The 20,110-nt window shown below is 33.4% G+C and overlaps 3 protein-coding genes across 5 annotated transcripts in view; 2 read left to right on the plus strand and 1 right to left on the minus strand.

Annotated features, from left to right (window-relative positions):
* Nucleotides 1-9,766, plus strand: part of LOC106110178 (calcium uptake protein 3, mitochondrial) — a 59,428-nt gene extending 49,662 nt beyond the window's left edge. The window contains exons 2-11 of one of the 3 annotated variants that reach the window (XM_013291914.1): nucleotides 3,242-3,383; nucleotides 3,949-4,059; nucleotides 4,140-4,187; nucleotides 4,723-4,805; nucleotides 5,144-5,209; nucleotides 5,840-5,914; nucleotides 6,866-7,021; nucleotides 7,304-7,646; nucleotides 8,018-8,175; nucleotides 8,446-9,766. In XM_013291914.1, the coding sequence (XP_013147368.1) occupies nucleotides 3,242-3,383; nucleotides 3,949-4,059; nucleotides 4,140-4,187; nucleotides 4,723-4,805; nucleotides 5,144-5,209; nucleotides 5,840-5,914; nucleotides 6,866-7,021; nucleotides 7,304-7,646; nucleotides 8,018-8,175; nucleotides 8,446-8,517 (1,254 nt within the window). In that variant the 3' untranslated portion in view covers nucleotides 8,518-9,766. The remainder of the gene's footprint in view (nucleotides 1-3,241; nucleotides 3,384-3,948; nucleotides 4,060-4,139; nucleotides 4,188-4,722; nucleotides 4,806-5,143; nucleotides 5,210-5,839; nucleotides 5,915-6,865; nucleotides 7,022-7,303; nucleotides 7,647-8,017; nucleotides 8,176-8,445) is intronic. The other 2 variants (XM_013291915.1, XM_013291916.1) reach the window with 2 other exon arrangements.
* Nucleotides 9,767-12,248: 2,482 nt separating this feature from the next.
* Nucleotides 12,249-17,914, minus strand: LOC106110126 (protein phosphatase methylesterase 1-like). Its single transcript, XM_013291838.1, has 10 exons — nucleotides 17,713-17,914; nucleotides 17,325-17,526; nucleotides 17,028-17,137; nucleotides 16,253-16,410; nucleotides 15,687-15,777; nucleotides 15,546-15,611; nucleotides 14,320-14,754; nucleotides 13,610-13,767; nucleotides 13,261-13,325; nucleotides 12,249-12,896 (listed from the first exon to the last, which is right to left on the minus strand). The coding sequence occupies exons 1-10, from the start codon at nucleotides 17,784-17,786 to the stop codon at nucleotides 12,798-12,800; spliced, it is 1,458 nt and encodes a 485-aa protein (XP_013147292.1). The 5' UTR covers nucleotides 17,787-17,914; the 3' UTR covers nucleotides 12,249-12,797.
* Nucleotides 17,915-18,192: 278 nt separating this feature from the next.
* Nucleotides 18,193-19,975, plus strand: LOC106110142 (zinc finger protein 570-like). The gene is made up of 5 exons (XM_013291857.1): nucleotides 18,193-18,484; nucleotides 18,584-18,863; nucleotides 19,263-19,355; nucleotides 19,425-19,475; nucleotides 19,762-19,975. Exons 1-5 carry the CDS (start codon nucleotides 18,353-18,355, stop codon nucleotides 19,929-19,931), a joined length of 726 nt encoding a protein of 241 aa, XP_013147311.1. The 5' UTR covers nucleotides 18,193-18,352; the 3' UTR covers nucleotides 19,932-19,975.
* The last annotated feature ends 135 nt before the right edge of the window (nucleotides 19,976-20,110 follow it).

Here is a 20,110-nt window from a genome sequence, read left to right on the forward strand (position 1 = left end):
ATTTTTATGTGCATATTAGAAGTTTTAACACCTATATCGGATGCCTCGATTGGCTGTCATTATATTACGATTATGCAATAGGAACTTTACGTTATTGAATGAAGGTTAGTTCACATATTCAGTTTTAAAGTTCAACTGTACAGTTACAATTAACGTGTACACATATTAACTGTTAAACTGTACAGTTTTATTACTTCATATCATTTACTAATATAAATGCGAATGTTTAGATAGATGGATAGATGGACGTTAGAGTTTGTAGACGGATGAACGGATTTCGATGAAATTTGGTATAGATGTAGAGGATAGATTGGAAGAACACATAGGGTACTTGTTTATTTTTAATTCCATGCGGAGTTACGGGCGAAAGTTAGCTATAATATAAAAATAAGGTAAAAAGGTTTATTTTATTAATCTTACTAATATTATAAATGCAAAAGTTTAGATGTATGGATGAATGTTTTTTAGAGTTTGTAGCCTAAATGGCTCAACGGATGAAATTTGACATAGACGTAAAGAATAATCTGGAAAAACATATAGGATACTCGCTTTTGTTTTTTTTTATTCCACGCAAGTGGAGTAGCGGGCGAAATCTAGTAATAATAAAAAATAGGTAAAAGGATTAACAGACAGTATTTGTAAAAGAATGAAAGAATGATTGAAGTTTACGATCATTTTAATCAATCTCAAGTCAAAATAGTGCTTTTTTAAAAACTATTCCAAGCAATAAAATCTCGCTTATTTATTTTTAACCTTTGGGATATGCACAAAAAACAATATAAATTGTTTATCACCCCAATCGGCTATTGTTAAAGGAGTTACAAGTTCCCTAACGTATGGTAATCACTGCTGTGAAGATTTACCGTTTCATTTTGTCACATTTAGCCGTTTTAGGGGATGGTGCGGCTAATTTATTGCCATATTTGTAGCTAAACGGCTGTTAAAGCGGACAATGCCTAGCTTCATTCCGATTCTAAGGCAATTTATTACAGCGATAAGAGATTTATATTTGTTTTGTTATTTAGTGGCCGCGGGATACGATCGTTTCGCGGGAGGCTGGTTGCTAACGGCTCGTGAAATGTTACGATATAGAAATCGTTTTGTTTTTGTATTAACAGCATATAATTTAACGGTTTATAAGATGATACTAGCTGTTCCCGTGCGACTTAATCCGCATATGATTATGAATAATTTATTTTATTATTTACATGTGTCAAATTATCAATTGCAAATGTCAAAATGACATGACGATGACAAACCATGGCAATATTGCTTCCTTAATGTTGGCAGCAACTTATGGTCTCTTTCCAAAATTAGGGTTTTTATCCAAAATATTTACCCCCTAAATTTGATGGCGTGAAAATATATAGCCTAAAGCGTGACGTAACTGTAGGGCTTTTTATTAAAAAAGGAGTTATTTAATGCTGAAATTGCTGACATCTTAGGCAACAAAGAAGTGTGTGTTTACGCTTTATTATAATAGTATAGATATAACCGATTTTATAACACTTTTGCCTAAATTAAACACAAATTGAAACTTAATTCTTTATTTACACTATCCCTTTCTAAGTATTTAATAAATCGAAAATAAAAGTTTAGAGTCCAGAACCGCTCAACAAATCTCCATGAATGTCTGAAATGTAGAACATAGTCTAGAAAAACACGGGCTACTAAACATTTATTCCGCGCAGACGAAGTTGCGGGGGACAGCTAGTAAATATAGACTTCATTAACAGCTGCTTCTGTCAGTTAACCTTGATGGCTCCCCACCGTTACCCATACATACACTTATCACCAAAAGGGTTACATCAACTCCGCATTAGACACCCGATACGCGGAAGAAACGCATTCCGCATTCCACAGTAAAAATAATATTCGGAAGGAACGCTCCAACAGAAAGAATCGCTAAGAGCTTTGTTCAACTTTGTTAGTTATTTAAAACGCACCTTATCTTTGTCTCACATTCGGTTGTGGATACATTAGCTAGCGGAAAGCGGTTGGGAGTGAAAAAAAAATGTAATTAGTCAAAAATGACTAGCTAATAGAGACCAAAATGTAACAACAAAGGGATGCATGTGTGTCTCCAAAAGGAAGCAGGGCGGGGGCAGATTTTAGTACTAGCACCTCTCTAGAACATCGACATGTAACACCCTTGATAAATTGTTTGGACACAAAATAAACATATGAATTGAAGTAACGGGTGTTTGTCTATTGAATATTCCAATGTCAAAGAGCAGGGTTTACTCTAAGCTACCGCTACCCGCTACCCGCTATGCTTTACACAGCGGTAGTGGCATATATTACGTAGTCGTAAACCACGTGTGTTCATTCGTCTTCAAAGTAAGTAGCCGTTTTAACTTCGTATCTCGCTTTTATTAACTTTATATTATTTATTACATTCAATGTATGAAACTTACGTTATGTACAAAGGCTAGCTGTTGCTAGCGAATTCGTCCGCGTGAAATTAAAAAATGATAAAAAAAACAGCCTATGTTACTTACCGTTAAATTATCTTTCTAACAATGAAAGAATCCTAAATCTCTATGGTAGGATCAAAGCTAAGTAGAATGAAATATTCAAGAGGATACATCAAAGAAAGGTAAATAACGTCCGGGCTCTCAGGTCAAATGCTAAATAATTCTCACTTTGATGAAATAAAACAACACTAAACATTCCAGTTTCTCTCATTATGTGTAAATAATTCAAGATCTTCCATAACAAGAATTGGAATATTAAAGTCGTAATAAAGAACAAACAGCGAATTTAGCTAAAAAGTCAAGTGTCCAAACATAACAAAATAAAGATTACAGTTGCGTTAAACTCAGTCCAATAGGATATCTATCGGTTGGTTCTGTCAGAAAATATGTAAAACCTACATGGACGTATAATGGCAAAAAAGGAGGGCGCTAGTGAGTAATCATACTTTAGTTGCACTTATAGCATTGTACCAGATATCTTGACTATCCTATTGGTTAACTTGTTACCGAAAGCGGCAGCGAAAAATTCACTATACCTAATAATTAAAATTAAAATTAAAAATACACTAATAAACCAATTTAATTACTCTTATCTACATTTTTACATATTGTTCTGCAAATCTCTTATAAACAGCTATTCCCCGTACTCACTTCTACTACCTTCTGTTTTTATTGTCTTTTTAATACTTAGGTACACAAAAGTCTTGGTGGTCAGTACACAAAGAGGTTGTATTTTGCATTAAACGCCTATTATAATGTTACAGCAACCGGAGGAGTTATCGAAGTCCGTGAAACTGACGTCACGAGAGCGTCGGTTTATAAAGTTCGCGAGCGCGGAGCACGGCGGCCAACTGTACATGACGCCACAAGACTTCCTCGAGTCCGTCGTCGAGCAGGAACCTAGACGTAAGTCACATAACATTCGTGCGAATGGGCTGGCTCGCCCGGTATCATACCACGACCACACAGAAGACAAGCGTGAAATGGGAGAAATTCGTCTGATAAGTGTGGTGCCGGAGGCCTAAATTCAGTCCCTTTCTTTTCCATCCTTTTCTTAAGAGGGAAGGATGAGGAGGAAAGTGTATTTGACGGCAAAGGAGATGCATATGAACGGGAAATATCCTGTTTATGTGTAGAGTAGGGAACGCATCTGCAATTGCGGATGTCTATGGGCAGCGGTCGCTTCACCATTTCCGCGAACTTAGGTTGCCGCTTGCTCATTTATCAACTTATAATAAAAAGAAATAACACGATTAATAAAAAAAGACGAACCCTTTACTTTACAAAGCCCAAATTTAGGGGATAAAGTAGATATAGAGGTTTTAAAGTCATTAGTTAATTGGCGAATGAACACTTCATTCCTCGGTACGCTTTAGAAATTATCTCTACTTCATCCATTCAATACTACACAAGCAGCCCAAGCTGACTGTTTACTATAGATGATAATGGTTATTTTTTTGTTTTCTGGCAGCTCGTCTGAAAAGGCGTGTGCTGACGACGAAGGAAATCGAACAACTACGCGACCACACGCCGCCGCTCAAGAAAGGCTCCTCGCAGATGTTCCGAAACATGAGGGACAAGGGTAAGTACTTTACGCAATAAATCGAAACAATTCGTCTAGTCCAGTGGTAAAGGATAACCACAATTCATTTTATCTTTCAGGTATCATTTCGTACACTGAATATCTATTCCTGTTATCGATATTGACCAGTAAGTATTATATATTTTTTTTGGTATTATATTATCTATACTAATATAATAAAGCGTAAACACACTACTTTGTGGCGTAAAATGTCAGCAATGACAGTATATTTTTGAATAATTCAATCTTAAATAAAAAGCTCAACACTCATGGCACGCTATATATTTTCACGCTATTAAACCTAGGGTGTAAATAAATTGCATAAAAACCTTAATGTGGGAAAGAGACCATAAGTTGCTGCCAACATCAAGGAAGCAAGATTGCCATTGTTTGTCATCATGTCTTGTCATTTTGACATTTGCAATTGATAATTTGACAAATGTAAATAATAAAATACATTTGAAGCGGATGAAGCCGCACGGGAACAGCTAGTTATGAATAATAAAATTAAAGGTAGAAGACCAGAGATAATATTATTGATATAGTGAATTCAAATATGACGGCTGATAGAATCAAAGAGTATACACTGTGCCAATTGTGTAAAAAAAAGTTTATATAGTGGTGTAGATTTTGTTTTTTTTTATTGTTTTTTTCTTCTTTCAGAGCCGGCGTCAGGTTTTCAAATAGCGTTCAACATGTTCGACACGGACGGCAACCAAAGAGTAGATAAGAACGAATTTCTAGTCGTGAGTATGATTGTCATTTTTTAAATATTAAAAGCAATTTTACAGAATACGAAGAATATTTAAACTGGAGAGGTGTTATATTTTAACTACAAGTTCTGTTAGGCTTTCGTAAATGGTTTTATACTTAAGGTATTTATTGTAATTAGGTTTACTTTTACTTTAGTCATTACATTTTAGTTTGCAGTTTATTCTAGTGACCAAAATAGTCTAGTTTTAGCTTTGTAGCAGCACATTAGAGGTTATAACTTTTAGTAGAGCTTGTTTATTTTAGTATATTTTATTTATTTTTTAATCTATTTTATTTTATCATCTGAGCATGTGTTGCGATGTGAATGTAGATCCAGCGTCTGCTCGGAGGCTCACTGAAGGAGCGCAAAGATTTGGACCCGCACAGCCAGCAGGCAGTGAGTTGTTGCCGCAAATTTCCGCAAAATATCCGCAATCCTTACCTTAGTGACCATTATATTTTGGACTCTCACATATTTTGACTTACCACGGTAACGAGAGATGGTGTGGAGACGTAGTTCACTGTAAGTTTTAGTAGAGTACCGAGTATTTTAGTAATTAAAAAATACTATTAAAATTACTCGATACTCGACTAAAACTGGCCTGGTGCGAACTAGGCATAAGAGTTTATGTTTAGGTTTTTTATCGTTCTTTTTTCCGGTTTTGGTAGATTTTTTAGTAATATTTTCAATGTCCAAAATTTAATGTTCATTAATAAACAATGATCATGTCTCTATCCTTTCAAATAATTATGTAATTACCACACTTTGAGTGTCATCACTGTTTTAAATGTTAATACAATATGTTCGTTTTAAGTTCAAATTCTATCACTTTTATATCAAAATGTCCTATCCATTTCCTATATTTTCCCAAACCATTGGTAAAATATTGTCGTGAAGCTTCCGTGAATAACATTCTTTAATTATATGTTTATTGCTATTTTTTTATACATATTTCGCTAGCTTTATATAATTTAATATGTAATTAATATATTATTAATATGTATTTATGTTATCTACTCACCTTAGCTGCTTACCTTAGTATCTACAAGTGCATTGAAGAGCAAACTGGAGCAAAAAGAAAATGTTTATAAACCGTCTACAGTAAGTTACTAAGGGTCAACTTAAATTGGTCATGTGTCTGTGGAACTCTTTTATGTGAATTTCGTTATGAATGTTGTGTGGAGTTTAAATTCAATACTATTTTTGTATGTGACTTTTTCCGAATCATTTCATATATCTTGGAGGTTATTTTTAAGAATCGTAGAACACAAGTTTAGGTGTCGTGGGGATACCGAAATGCGAGGTAACAATAACAATGCTCAGTGTGCCGATGACTAAGCCGCCAAGATATTAGAAAAGTATAATACAAGTTATTTGTACTATACTTTATATGCAACACTTGTCGTAATTTTATTCTTTCATTTACCATTGGTTACTGTAACGCCTCTACAACATATCGATTACTCTTTGATAACATTTTTGAGGTTCTTTTTTATGTTTTTAAATGTATAGGTGTTTCAGCTGGAGAAATCCATGGCCATATTTTTAATTTTCTTCTCAGTATAGTTATAACTCGTGTGTATTGTTTAAAAAGATTTTAATATCACTCTTCTCTTCTTATTATTTTGTTGTGTTGTTCTCTATTTCATGCTAAATGTTACCATGCATAAAACTTATTTCGCTCTTGTGATCTTTAAATGTTATTTCTTTATGTTTTATTTTTTAATTTAATTTACACACTATGGTATTATTTAATGTTTTCGACCAGCATTTTCTCTGTGTGCGTTATTTAAAGATTTCTAACGTTCGATTGGTTAGCAAAAAGATTTGCTTCGCATGAAAATATGGTGTTAAAAGGACTGCCATAATAAAAAACAATAACCATCGTTAATTACCGTTTTAAATAAATGTGATATTGTTTAAACTGAACACATTTTTCGCTTTTAAATTTCATCGCACAAAATCTGATTTGATTTAATTAAACGACGTAAATCAAAGTTAAAAAAAAAACTAAAAGTCACAATATAATTATAACACTTCCTTGTAATATAGATGGAGAAGATCTTCAGCTTCGCGTGGAAGGGCAAAAGGGGTATCGGCAATGAGCAGGAGGAGGGCAAAGACGACAAAGGTAACGGGCCTCAAGACACGTACGTTAACGACGACCAGGGCTTGCAGCGTAGGCACAATGTCGATACATTCTTGCAGGTAATTTATTGGACTAAATTATTTATAGTAAAGTTAGGTTATAATTTTATTTAATATTTCTGATGGTGAAAGAATTTTTAAAATCGGCCCAGTTATTTTAATAGATAATATAATATTAGTATAGATTGCTAGTTTTATTTTAGGTAAGACCGGCAGACCGACAAAATAAGAGTAAAAAATCAAAATATTTACACTTTAATTTCTAGACGCATTTCTTTATTTAATATGTAAAAAGAATCGTTATTTTAGTGTTTTTCTTAGACGTGAGTTATTGTGTTTCAGGTCCATTTCTTCGGTAAGAAAGGCACCAACGATCTCAAATTCGAAGGCTTCCGTCAGTTTATGGAGAACCTGCAGACTGAAGTTCTCGAACTTGAGTTCCACGAGTTCTCTAAAGGTCACGAAACCATATCCGAAGTGGACTTCGCTAAGATATTACTCCGATATACATATTTGGATACAGACGAGTATGATATGTATTTGGATCGACTGTTGGATCGCGTGAGAGATGAACGTGGAGTTACGTTTGACGAGTTCAAGACTTTCTGCCAATTTCTCAATAATTTGGAGGATTTTACTATCGCTATGCGGATGTACACGCTCGCTGATCATCCCATCTCGAAAGGTATAGAAACATTAACAATTATTGTAATTTTAACTTTTAATTTTTAAATAAAGAAACAAAGATACTAAAGTCCCTTCCCAGACGTGTTAAGGGGAACGAGAGGGCGGCATATAGCCGACTATGAAAAACTATAGAAACGCTTTAACATTTTTTATTATAGTTGATTATAGCCTTTAACAGAAAAGTAGCGCATATTTTGATGTTATTACTATAAAGAATTGTGTAGTATTTTAAGGCAATTCTTCTTACATTTCTGTACTTTTAATTATATGGTCAGATTGACCATACATTTTGTTGACAACGTTTTTAACGTTAGTCTCAGTCTAGAAGACTAGAATATTCTAGCAAAAAATGTATTTACACTTGTGTAGATGAGTTCCATCGCGCGGTTAAGATCTGCACAGGCGTGTCGCAGTCGGAGCACTTAGTGCGTACCGTGTTCGCCATCTTTGATGCGGACGGCGACGGCTTGCTCAGCTACAAAGAATTCATCGCCATTATGAAGGACCGACTGCATCGCGGATTTAAGGTAAGCCATAGCTGTGACGTCATAAGTAAAAAGGATACATTAGTCCTATGTGAAATAAAATAATAAAACTCTATTCCAGCTCATTTACAAAAAATAATAGTTAATTTCAAATAATCTACTAATGTTTGTAATATGATACTAACTGCACGAAAATCTTTGCTTTTTTGTGCAAAAGAGAGGTTTACAATCATAAAGCAACCCGTTAGGTAATGTATTGTAATTGTAAAGAAAAAAATATAGTGTATTTAATGTTTAAATTTTGTTTTTCAGTCTTATGCAAAGAACGAAGGCTGGGAAGCGTTCAAGACATGCGTCAAACAAGAGATGAAGAGCGCAGTTTAGAAACTGACAAATTGCGCGCCAAAGTAATGCCAGATTCACACTTGGATAGACAGTTGCGCCAGTTAGCGTTCACACTGTACCATTGATTGACAGTCCAGTAATATTCGCTACTGACCAACTGTACTGGCCAAGTGTAAACCGCGCATTACGCTGTTTTAAACGATACGCAGCAAAATGCAGATCTCAATTGCAAATGTCATCACAATTTTAATTTATTATCGTATAATTTACTTTAAATGTAAAATGTCTCGATTATTTTAAATGTAGATTTTGACATGTTCTTTCGTTTTATTATCTGTCTAAAGAAATTAAAATTAAAAACGGATTTCGTGATCTGCTTTCGTCGTTGTTACCCAGTGTTTTATTTACAAAGAATATAGAATTAAGTGCATTTTTTACAATGGTTGTCAATAACAAAGTGAGATTTTTTAATTTGTTAAATAATTATATTGTGTTTGTCTCTATTAGTTATCTATAATTAACTTTTTTAATACTAAAAACCGCTGTTTAATTTATTTTTAGTTGGATTAAAATTAAGAACAACTTTTTTAAAAGGAGGGAAACTGGCTGAATGAGTCAGAAATTTATTCGGTTTGCTTTTTTTTGCAAATTCTAACCTTACTAATTATGTGGCTGAGCCATGCTTAACGCTTGCCTTTGGGCTTTTGATAAAAAAAAGTAAAGTCAAATCTAAATGCATAGATTAGTCATTTTATATTAGAATTTAGATCTACATTTATGTAATTCTATAGCTGTGCATTGGAATAATTAAATAAAAACACATTTTATTATAATGGTAAAGAAATGCTGTGTTTTGGTTCCTTGCTTTTAGGTTTTATTCTTTTTCAACAACAGTTAATGTAAAACGTTAAATGTAACCTCTATAGAGACATAATACTTTGGTACTTATTATTTACTCGTTTTTGCTAGTCATTCGCATGAAACGTATTGTTAAATTTTATTTTTAGGCCAATTTATTAGCTTACGTTGTTGATAGCATTTTGATTTGTGTGATAACTAACTTGTTTGTTTTATAAAATACGTTGCAATTTTAAAATGTTACCAGTATTCAAGTACAAAATAATTAACTTAAAACCAGCATAATTATGTTCAAAATAAAAGATTCGAGTCCTAAAGTATAATTTTATTTCATATTACATCCTGTGCGATTTCGTCAGCATAAATTATTTTATTCTTTACATGTGTCAAATTGTCAATTGCAAATGTCAAATTGATATGACATGACAAAACTTGGCAATCTTGCTTCCTTGATGTTGGCAGCAACTTATGGTCTCTTTCCTACATTAGGGTTTTATCCAAAATATTTACCCCCTAATTTTAATGACGTGAAAATATATAGCCTAAAGCGTAACGTAAGTGTAGGGTTTTTTCTTAAAAGATTAATTATTCAAAAATGTACTGTAATTCCTGACATCTTGTCCAACAAAGAATCGTGTGTTTACGCTTTTTTATATTAGAATAGAAATAGATATATTTGTAATGTTCGTATATTCATATATCTCGGTGATATTGTTATGCACAAATTATAAAACATATTTGTCGTTTTGCACATTGTAACTATCAATTGTTAATTTGTTTTGATAATAAAGAGATTTAAATGTACCGTGTGTGTGAATCGAAAGTTCCCCTGACCAATAGAACCGGCGTATAAAGGGTAAAGGATAAGGAGTTAATAAAAGAACAAAGCACTTATAATTATTTATTGAGGAAATTTAAATAAATATATCTTCAACTTTGCTTACCAACAAGCTTGGGTAAACAAAAACTTACATATATAGGAGAAATTAAATAACTAACCGTGGATTTTCACTGAAAAAACATTTACAAACATAAATAGAACTCCACGGCTAATAAACATTATACAATTTAGATTTCACAAACAGATCTTTTCAACCAGTTAAAATAATTTCATAGGAAAGTTAAAAACTTATTTGGTTTACTAAATACAAACCTAATCGTAAAATTAAGAGTTACTTCGAGTTCAAAGTCAATAATCAATTAAAAACAAATTAAAAAAAAACATCACCTCTACTGCTATATGGTTTTGGCTACCAGGTTTTTAGCCTAAAAGTCATTGAGGAAACTTACTAAGGGGAACCTGACTAGAGAATTTTAATTTTTCATTTATGAAATAAATACGTATATAAGATAAGTTCAGCCTAACCCTAGATTTATATTTGGATATAAATCTAGAATATGAAATCAAATGGTAAATTTTATATACGATTAAAAATGATTGAGCGAACAAAATATCAATAAAACATCAATAAGCAAAACTAAACAGTGTAGATATAACGAGTGTCAAAATCAAATTAAAAACCAAACAGGACGGACAAATGATAACCGGAAATTTCATTTTACGCAATCGATCATTGCAAATAAAACTGGGTTTAAATACTAGAAATTAATTTAGGCCTCAAAGTCACCAACCACCTGATAATTAAATAAGAAACTGAACACTAGCAAAATTAATACTTAACCAAGAGATCATTAGTACCGCTTAAGCGATTTGACAAAAGCCTTTGATAACGTTAACTAGACTATAAGTTGCCAAATGTAAATTTTAAGAAAATACTAGTGTTTTCTATTGTTAAAATAATCTTGCTAATATATAGAATAGAATATATTAGTAAATTCTACTATTTTACTAGTGAATATCGTATTTGTAATGGGTTTCCCCCCGGGATCTATTCTGGGACCACTTTAGTTTACACATAAAAATATATTTCTAGCATTAAAAGCTATAAATACAATAAAGAGACTTCAAATATAAGCTATGAAAAACTTAGTTCTCTTCATAAATTTTTTACATAGAAATAAGGAATACTCTTAAAATGAATGAAAACACGGATGAGTTGAATTTTTATCAATCTTTCAAGATTTTAAAATATATTTAATTTTTACCCTGTTTACAATAAATTGTTTTTTAATTTGAATTTTATACATCTGATTAAACGTTGAATGAAGAGATTTCTATAATAAAATATCGTATTTTCCCAATATAACAATTATTTTTTCCCAAAAATATTAATCAATCAAAAATACATTAAATAAATGAGCACTGTATAGCATTAATTAGACTTTTTTTAAGGAAGTACGTAGAAAGGCAAAGTTCACCTAATGCTAAGTCAAGTTGTCAAATATCTTGAATGCTCGTATCTTTACGCGAATTTTTTCAGAACATAATTTAGTATGACGGAATGGAGAGCTCTGTACAACTGAGCAGCCAAGATATTTGAAAAGAACTATACACATTTAACTACTTCACAAGATAGCAAAGGTAATGATTATTTCCAACCGTCACCCCGCTCTGTCCCCACGTGAGAATAAAGTTTCATCCGTCCTACTATAACCAATAAGGTGACAGATGGAACCTTTAGGAAATAAAATAAGTTCCAACCGTCACCCCGTCGCAAAAGATGGGACGAATGAAACTTTTTATTATTATTTGTCTCCACGTGGGGACAGGACAGGGTGACGGTTGGGAATAATCCAAAGGACTACTTTATAACGCTAAAATAACTGTAACCATCAAGAATGCAGTTTAACTGAGACGATGAAATTTATAATAAAGGTGGATTTGTAAACTGTTTTCTATTATAATGTATTTTAATTGTTCATTTTTGCTTTAAATCTTGCAATGCGAGACGTATAGTCGAATTCAATAGAAATAACATGTATACACAACTGACAAAGTTTTTTGTCTATGGTTTTTTTTTTTAAATGTTTAAATTGATAATACAAAGACATTTGTTTCTAATAAGTTGGTAATACCAGAATTGTAAAGGTAAAATTGTTTAGATCGGTGTGTTAGAATCTCATAGAATTCGATTATACAATTTGTATAAGACGTTATGTATATGTATAAAACATATACAGGATGATTTTTAACGGCTGGATTAACGGTTTTGTGGAGTTAGGGGACCTCAAGAGCTATCGTTTAAGGCCAAAATATGTCCGATATTCCATAGTATCAGTTACTTAATTTTTTGTATTATACTAAAAATTTATCATACGTCCTAAATAATGTGTTTACAATGGTCATTTTCTTTATTTAACAAGCCAAATTGACCTTTCGTACCGTTAGCCATTTTTTGCGCTTAAACGATAGCTATTATGGACCGCTAACAACAAAACCGTTGATCCGTATGTAAAGAATCACCCTGTATACTACATCTTATACAAATCTTAAATTCTATTGAATCCGACTATACGATATAAGACGTATTGTATACTTCATGTATACAAGTAGTATAAATTCAACAGCCAGGTGCGGAGACGAGGTGCATATGTTCCCCATTCTCAGTGGGCGTCGTCAGCCGATGTCGGAGAATGAACGACGCGACCACTCTAGCAACCTGGATACATCATAAAATATACTAATACGGGGATTTGGATTGATGGATGTTTGTTACTACGGACTAACTTAACGGATCTCGATGAGATTTGGCACAGATTTAGAATATAACCTGGAAGGAACGTTGCCTATGTTCCTTTTACAAGTTATTTTCAATTTCGCGCAGACGGAGTCGGTAAAAGCTTGTATATTTTATAAATGCGATATTTTGTATGGATGTTAGTTACTAACTTAACGTATATGAGATTTGGTTTGATATAAAACATAGTATAGAAGAATTCGGTTATTTAATAAGTCGCTTTGTACTTTTTATTGAAATTAGAATTAATAAACATCCTGTATAAGATCAAATTAAATGTTCTCACCTCTCCGGGCGTGTCTTCGTGCACGGCGTGGCCGCATCTCGTTAACACTTGCATTTGAAACTTGCCTGTAAATATAATGCATTACAATTTTTTTAAACGAAACACCAAAACTTACTCTAAACTGTTTAAATCTAAAGAAACCTTATAGAGTTTAAATCTGTTTATTATTTGGTTACGACTTTGGTCTTCCCAAACTTATTTACAAATGGAAGTTGCTAAATATTGTAAAAAAACAAAAACTTTTTTTGTAATAGTTGCCCATCCCCTAAATCTATCCTAAGCGACGTCCCTGGCACATAATTTCGCGCTAAATTTCCCTCCACACCACTGTTAACCCTGCTCTCATTACCCTGCATCTGTCCAACAGTCAGTTCCCTGTCCAGTCCATCGACCGAGGCGAGCAGCAGCAGGCGCGGGGCGCGCGTGTGCAGGAAGGCGGAGGACAGTCCTCCGAACCAGCCCTCCCAGTGCCGCTCCGTACGCGACAACTCGATACGCCATTTGTATCTACAAGAAACCACTAAGATAACCGAAATAACCCGCATCCGAACCAAACATAGTTAACATCTTAGTAATATAAAAAACAAGATATTATACAAGTCATCTACAAAAACTATTAATGTATAAGGTCTTAAACTGATTTAAAACGGTTCTAACAATATGAACCTAATTTTGTATGTGAAGTTGCAATTTTACTAATATTTTAAACTAGCTTTCGCCCGCGACTTCGACGCGCGGAAATTAAAGAAACAAATGTAAGTAGTCTATGTGTTCTTCCAGACTATCCCTTACATCTATACCAAATTTCATTGAGATCCGTTCAGCCGTTTATGCTACAAACTCTCAAACATCCATCCATCCATCTGAACTTTCGCAAATGAAATGTTGCATAGATGTAGAGTATTGCCTGGAAGGACACAAAACATACTTTATCTTAATACCTCGCGGACGGAGTCGTGGGCGATAGATAGTTTGTTATAAATCTATTGATATCCACTAAAAGAAGCATTAACATTAAATAAAAAATTTATCTCGTTAAAAAACTATCAGAACACTTACTTCATAGAAGCACCATCACCGACCGCATTCGGAACCGCAAAAGTAGCGCTCTGATCTTTCTCCGTAGAGTCTGTTTTCACTAGCTTCGAATTACTGGCTTCCGCATCCTCACTTGAGTCCAGTCTCACTAGTGCACTGTCTTCATTCTCCGAGTTAGTCGAATCTGTTCTTATCAATTTCGTGTCTTTACTTGTAGAATCCATTCTAGAACATTCTATATCTTCTTTAGAGTCAGTTCTGATTAATTTGTCTTCATTCAATGAGTTAGTTCTGGCTAGTTTAGCCTCACTCGCTTCACTGGTATCACTTTCTTCATCACTCTCCTCGGTGATGCAATTAGCATGAGGTCCGTGCCGTGTGGGCTCCGGGGCTCGAGGTGCATCTTCTTTCTTGTATGTATCCACTTCGTTTATAGCTAACTTACCTGTTTGAACACTGTAAAATAAAGTTATTATGTTTAGAGTTCATTGTCTACTATTTCGCATTTATTATTAGGGTAGGCTCCGAGCCCCTCGGTAGGGACATGTAGAGAGCTGGTGATGATTTCGCATTTATCTATACTCTATACTATTATAATAAAGTAAACACACACTTTTGTTGCCTAAGATGTCAGGAATTACAGAATATTTTTGAATAATTCTCTTATTCATAAGAAGCCCTACACTCACGTCACTCTTTAGGCTATATATTTTAACGCCATTAAACTTAGGGGGCAAATATTTTGGATAAAAACCCTAATGTGGGAATGAAACCATAAGTTGCTGCCAACGTCAAGAAAGAAAGATTGCTAAGGTTTGTCATGTCATGTCATTTTGACATTTACTATTGATAATTTGACAAATGTAAACAATAAAATAAAATTTTCATGCGGATGAAGCGGCACGGGAATAGCTAGTTAATAAGATAAAATTGGAGTGTCTGTTTGTAATATCAAAAGAAAAATTCCAGATTTCGGGAACATGATGTATTTGCGTTGCTGACAACAAAAATGGCATTTAAAAAACTTCTGTCTGTCTATATGTCTGTCCGCAAACCACGTTTGTTCCGGGTAATCTCCGAAACGGCTGAACCGATTTCGACGGGACGTTCACCGAAGGCTAGCTGACATGGACAGGCATATTATAGACTTTTTAAAATTCCGCGCTGTCAAAATGGCGTAACAGGTGGTCCAAATTTGCGCTAACGAAGTTTGCGGGCAACAGTTCGTTTATTAACAAGATACTTACTTCAGAATCTGACTGGGCATTGATACTTTAGCTGATTCTAAATTCCTGACTTGTCCACTTCGAATGCTGAAAATAATAATAAAAAAAACACTAAAACATCTATTTTCATGGCTTTTAAAATTACCTTAAGATGTAACTTACCACCACTCTATAGCATGTTCAATGCTTTTGAAGTGTGTCGGCCTTCCTCTAAGAAAACCTTGCATACTGGCCAAAGACTCCATAGCTGTGCCTGAAATGACAAATTATCCTATTCATCATCATCATCACCAGCTCATTATACGTCCCCACCGAGGGGCTCGGAGCCTACCTTAATATGGGGGTAATGAATTATCCTATTAATTAAAGTTAATTAACTACAATGAAATTAAAAGAAATTCATTCTTTCACTTAGGACATAAACTATACTAACATCATTATAAAGTCAACTAAATCTTAACATTTCAAATATAAATTTTAGAAATCCATATAAGAAACCTGCCTTTGTCTGCCATCCATCCACATGAATAAAAAAAAATTATCCTGTGTTCCAGACTATGTTCTACATCTGTGACTTTCATTGAGATTGGTTAAGCCATTTTAAAGATTTTTAATAACAAACACTCATTTAAGTAAATAGTAAACATCCATCCGTAACTGACACTAAGCCAAAATTAATAGTTATTTAGTATGTTTTGTTAATATTTCACAATAAAAAATTATTATACCTTCAACAACATCAATAACAGCAAGGCCATGTATAAACGGTTCAATAACGGGGGAGTGTGCAGCCCGGACTGCAATGGCACCCCCCATCGAGTGACCCAGCAGTATTATAGGGGGTGGCTCTTCATCATATAACTTTTGTATCACCTGTTCTACATCTCTGTAAGGTAACAACATGGACTTAGGTTATGTAAATACACCAATATATATACACATCATACAGCACTGCCGAATGGTGACTGAATACAAGGTTAGGTATCTCTGTTCGCCGAGATCGCTCCCGGAGATCACCAGCAATATAAAGGGTCCCCTGGGGTTCTTCGGTGAGCTGGGTTGGCTGGAGTAATCCATGTCCTATTCTCACGCAAAATACGCGCTAGTCGTGGAGTTGCGGAAACCGTAGCCCCTACTACTACTACTACTACTACTACTACACCAATATATTTATAGTGATTTTTAGAGTAGAATTGATGGGCAAAATCACATAATGCACAGGACGAAGAGAGAAATTGTGGTTGGGAAATATCAAGGAATGGACAAATATTGCCAGTGTAGTACAACTAATTCTTGTCACAAGACACACACAAAAGTTCACTGATTAGCTGATCTTTATTATGTAGAGGGAGAGAGAAGGAAGTAGAATTGAAATAAATTTTTAGAGTAGAATTCATTTGGTAATTTTTTATAGTGCATCTTAAGCTAGAGTTGATAGGAAAAATAAACTGAAAGGCTTTCTGTAATGATAAAGATGAGTCAAAATTTTTTGTTTTTACTCACCTAACTAATGTCTCTATACTCAAATCATCTGGGTCCATTACTTTAGTCTCACCGTGCCCCCTTATATCCATTGATACAACCTGACAGTGAATCATATTTGTTATCTCTTCCTGAAACATAAAAAGAACAAAGTATATTTATTTAAATCTTTATTTATGGCTTGACTCACATGACACACTGAGGCTTGACAGATTAGAATCTAGTTGGATCACTAAAAGATAATTTGTGAGCTAAGCCATTCTTAAGTAGATTTTCATAACAATGAATATATTGAATTCTCATGTATAATATACTCACAGTAAACAAAGACCAGCTAAGACCAGAATATCCACCACCGTGTAGAGTGAATATCCTCGGACGCGATGGATGGTCAGGCTCAGGAGACATATACACCCTGAAGGTACCAGCTTCAGTTTCCACGTCTACGTTATTATCGAAGTACTGCTTCCAAGAGACCGGAGAATAGTCTTTGCGACGAGAAGTGCCAAACGGAGCTAATCTGTAAGATACATTATACAATCGGAATCTAATTATGCGATTTATAGTCCGAGTTACTGGCAATGTTTATTGTTTTTTATGAATTAGAAGCTTACGAACGGTAAAATACAATACTAAATATATGTTTAATAATACAGAAAGTAAAAAATAATAGTCAAAAATTGGTAATATTCTGATGTAAACTTACTTTGCAATTCCCGATGATCGCGGTACACGGGGCGGCAATTTGCTTTTCATGATAGATTTTTGTAGAGAAGACATCTTTCGGATCTAGTATAATTTTATTCAGTAGCTCGCAACAAGAATAATACGAAAGTTAAATGTTCTGTTTAATTCGGATTATACCAGCATTTAATCACAACAACACACCGACATTTTGTTTTTCTTAGTTGTCATTAGTTGTCAATTGTGATTTCCGTATTTAGCTGTCAAAACCAGTCAAAACTGTAATATTTTTTCTCCGTCTTTAAATATGTTTTTTTTATAATTATCAACTTCATACTTCACGCGTTGTATGAATGGAATTAACACACATTCAAAAAGAAATGAAGACATTAATATCAAATTCATTTTAAATTCAAATAAAGGTATTTTACAAAGGTTGTTAGTTAGATTCCAATGCTTTAAACGACACGCTACCAATTTAAAGAAACGTCACTCAAAATCAAAAGAGGTCGAAAATAAATATGTCAAACAGCAACAGTACATTGGATAAATACTATTTACAGTTTTTTGAATGTAGATGTATAAAGACGATAGTTTTTATAATATAATGTGATTTATACCAAAACTACAAACGTACTATTATTTATCAAACACAAATTAAGATGGATTTTGACAAAACATGTAGAATTTGCCTTGAATCCGACCAAAAAGAAAAATACGACATTTACACAAATATTTATGTTAAAACTAATACTTTATACGTCGAAATGCTTGTAAATTGTACAAAACTCAATGTTCGTATAAAATTAATACAGTTTTATCAATGATTTTACATTTGTCCTGACGATTTGGCTTACCTACGTCTTCATTTTTTTAATGGTTTTATTTTTTAGCCATGTAAAGATGATGGATTACCCAAGTTAATCTGCAAAGATTGTACCAGACAGCTTAAACGTGCATATACATTCAATATGCAATGCGAAGAGAGTGATAAAAAATTAAGATCACATTTAAAACATAAGCAAAAAAATGGATGGAACGAAGTCACTGGCGATTGTAATATCAAGGTTGAGAATTCTAGTGAAAATGTCAATGGTGATATTGCCAATGTACTACAAAATACAGTTAAATCTGTTGAAGATCTGATCAAATCAGATGATGCTATTAAATTAGGTAAGATGTATAAAATTGCCTAAATATGATTATGTTCAGCTACTTTTATTTGTCCACTGCTGGACATTGTACAGAATAAAAGAACTAATTAGCAGCATTTTTATTCTTCTATTCTGTACAACTCCATGATCTATATTAGGATTCATTGAAAACTGGCACTTTAGTGTACACCTCAGCATATGCCAAATGAATTCCTTTTTTTTTTGAATGAACATATTTCTTTCAAAATTAAGTTGTCTTTGTGTTCTTCCAAACTATGTCTTACATCCATGACAAATTTAATAGAGATCTATCAAGCTGTTTAGGAGATACATAGTAACAAACATTTAATCATTCCCATTTGTAATTTTTTTTTAAACACCATTTTACAAATACAGTAATTAGATTATCTGTTTCCAGAACCAGAGTACAAAGTTGAAGATGAAGATAGTTGGGATGCTGACGATGATAATTTGCTACTCAAAGAACTCAAATCTAAAAGAGAATCTATAGGTATATTTCTATTTCAAACTTCCGAGTTGTTTGATGTTTTTTTTTTTAATTAACTAATTTATTCCACAGATGATGTAAATGGAGATCTACCTAAAAAGAAAAGGGGAAAACGAAAGAAAAGTAAGTGTTAAAAAAAATTCCAATTGGTTTATTAAACTTTAATGTTAAAGAAGTAAACATGTTTTAATTTATTCCAGATGTTCATGATTACTAAAATTAAAACAGAAAAGATTCTTATTTTTGTCTGTCATAAATAAATTCAAAAACTACTGGACCAATATGAAAAAATATTACTAAGTTACATAGGCTATATTTATTACTACATTATATTTAATTAAAGTTCAGAGTCAATTTTCTGTGTATCATCTCCTTTTAATTATTCTTTTTTTATTCTTCTAAAATATAGATGATGAAAATATAACAGATGAGAGACACGTGCCAGAGAGCAAGTTGCCTCATCAATGTGAAGTTTGCGGCAAATTCCTAAGTACAAAGAGTAATTTGAAAGCACACAAAATCTGTCACAGCGATCTACGACCTTATAAATGCGATAAATGCCCTTCTTCATTTAGGTAAGTAATATGTAGTTAGAGAATTGTGAATGCAGATTTTTTTTATTATATAAGGCGGCATATCAGCAATCTGTCACCTGAATCCACCGAAATAGAAAGCGACCACTGCCCATAAACATCCGCAGTTGCAGATGCGTTGCCTACCCTTAATTGACGGAGGAGACGCACATAAAGAGGACATTT

This window comes from Papilio polytes, unplaced genomic scaffold, assembly GCF_000836215.1.
Source record: "Papilio polytes unplaced genomic scaffold, Ppol_1.0 DF820844.1, whole genome shotgun sequence".
In the NCBI taxonomy this organism is placed as follows: Eukaryota; Metazoa; Arthropoda; class Insecta; order Lepidoptera; family Papilionidae; genus Papilio; species Papilio polytes.

Bases quoted from the DNA above. Each gene is read 5' to 3' on its own strand.
- LOC106110126 (XM_013291838.1), bottom strand. From the start codon at position 17,786: ATGTCTTCTCTACAAAAATCTATCATGAAAAGCAAATTGCCGCCCCGT. The intron at 15,612-15,686 runs GTAAGTTACATC...TATTATTTTCAG, and splicing joins GAACATGCTATAGAGTGGTG to CATTCGAAGTGGACAAGTCA. The intron at 13,326-13,609 runs GTAATGAGAGCA...TTATATTTACAG, and splicing joins GACTGTTGGACAGATGCAGG to GCAAGTTTCAAATGCAAGTG.
- LOC106110142 (XM_013291857.1), top strand. From the start codon at position 18,353: ATGGATTTTGACAAAACATGTAGAATTTGCCTTGAATCCGACCAAAAA. The intron at 19,356-19,424 runs GTATATTTCTAT...TTTATTCCACAG, and splicing joins ATCTAAAAGAGAATCTATAG to ATGATGTAAATGGAGATCTA. The intron at 19,476-19,761 runs GTAAGTGTTAAA...TCTAAAATATAG, and splicing joins AAGGGGAAAACGAAAGAAAA to ATGATGAAAATATAACAGAT.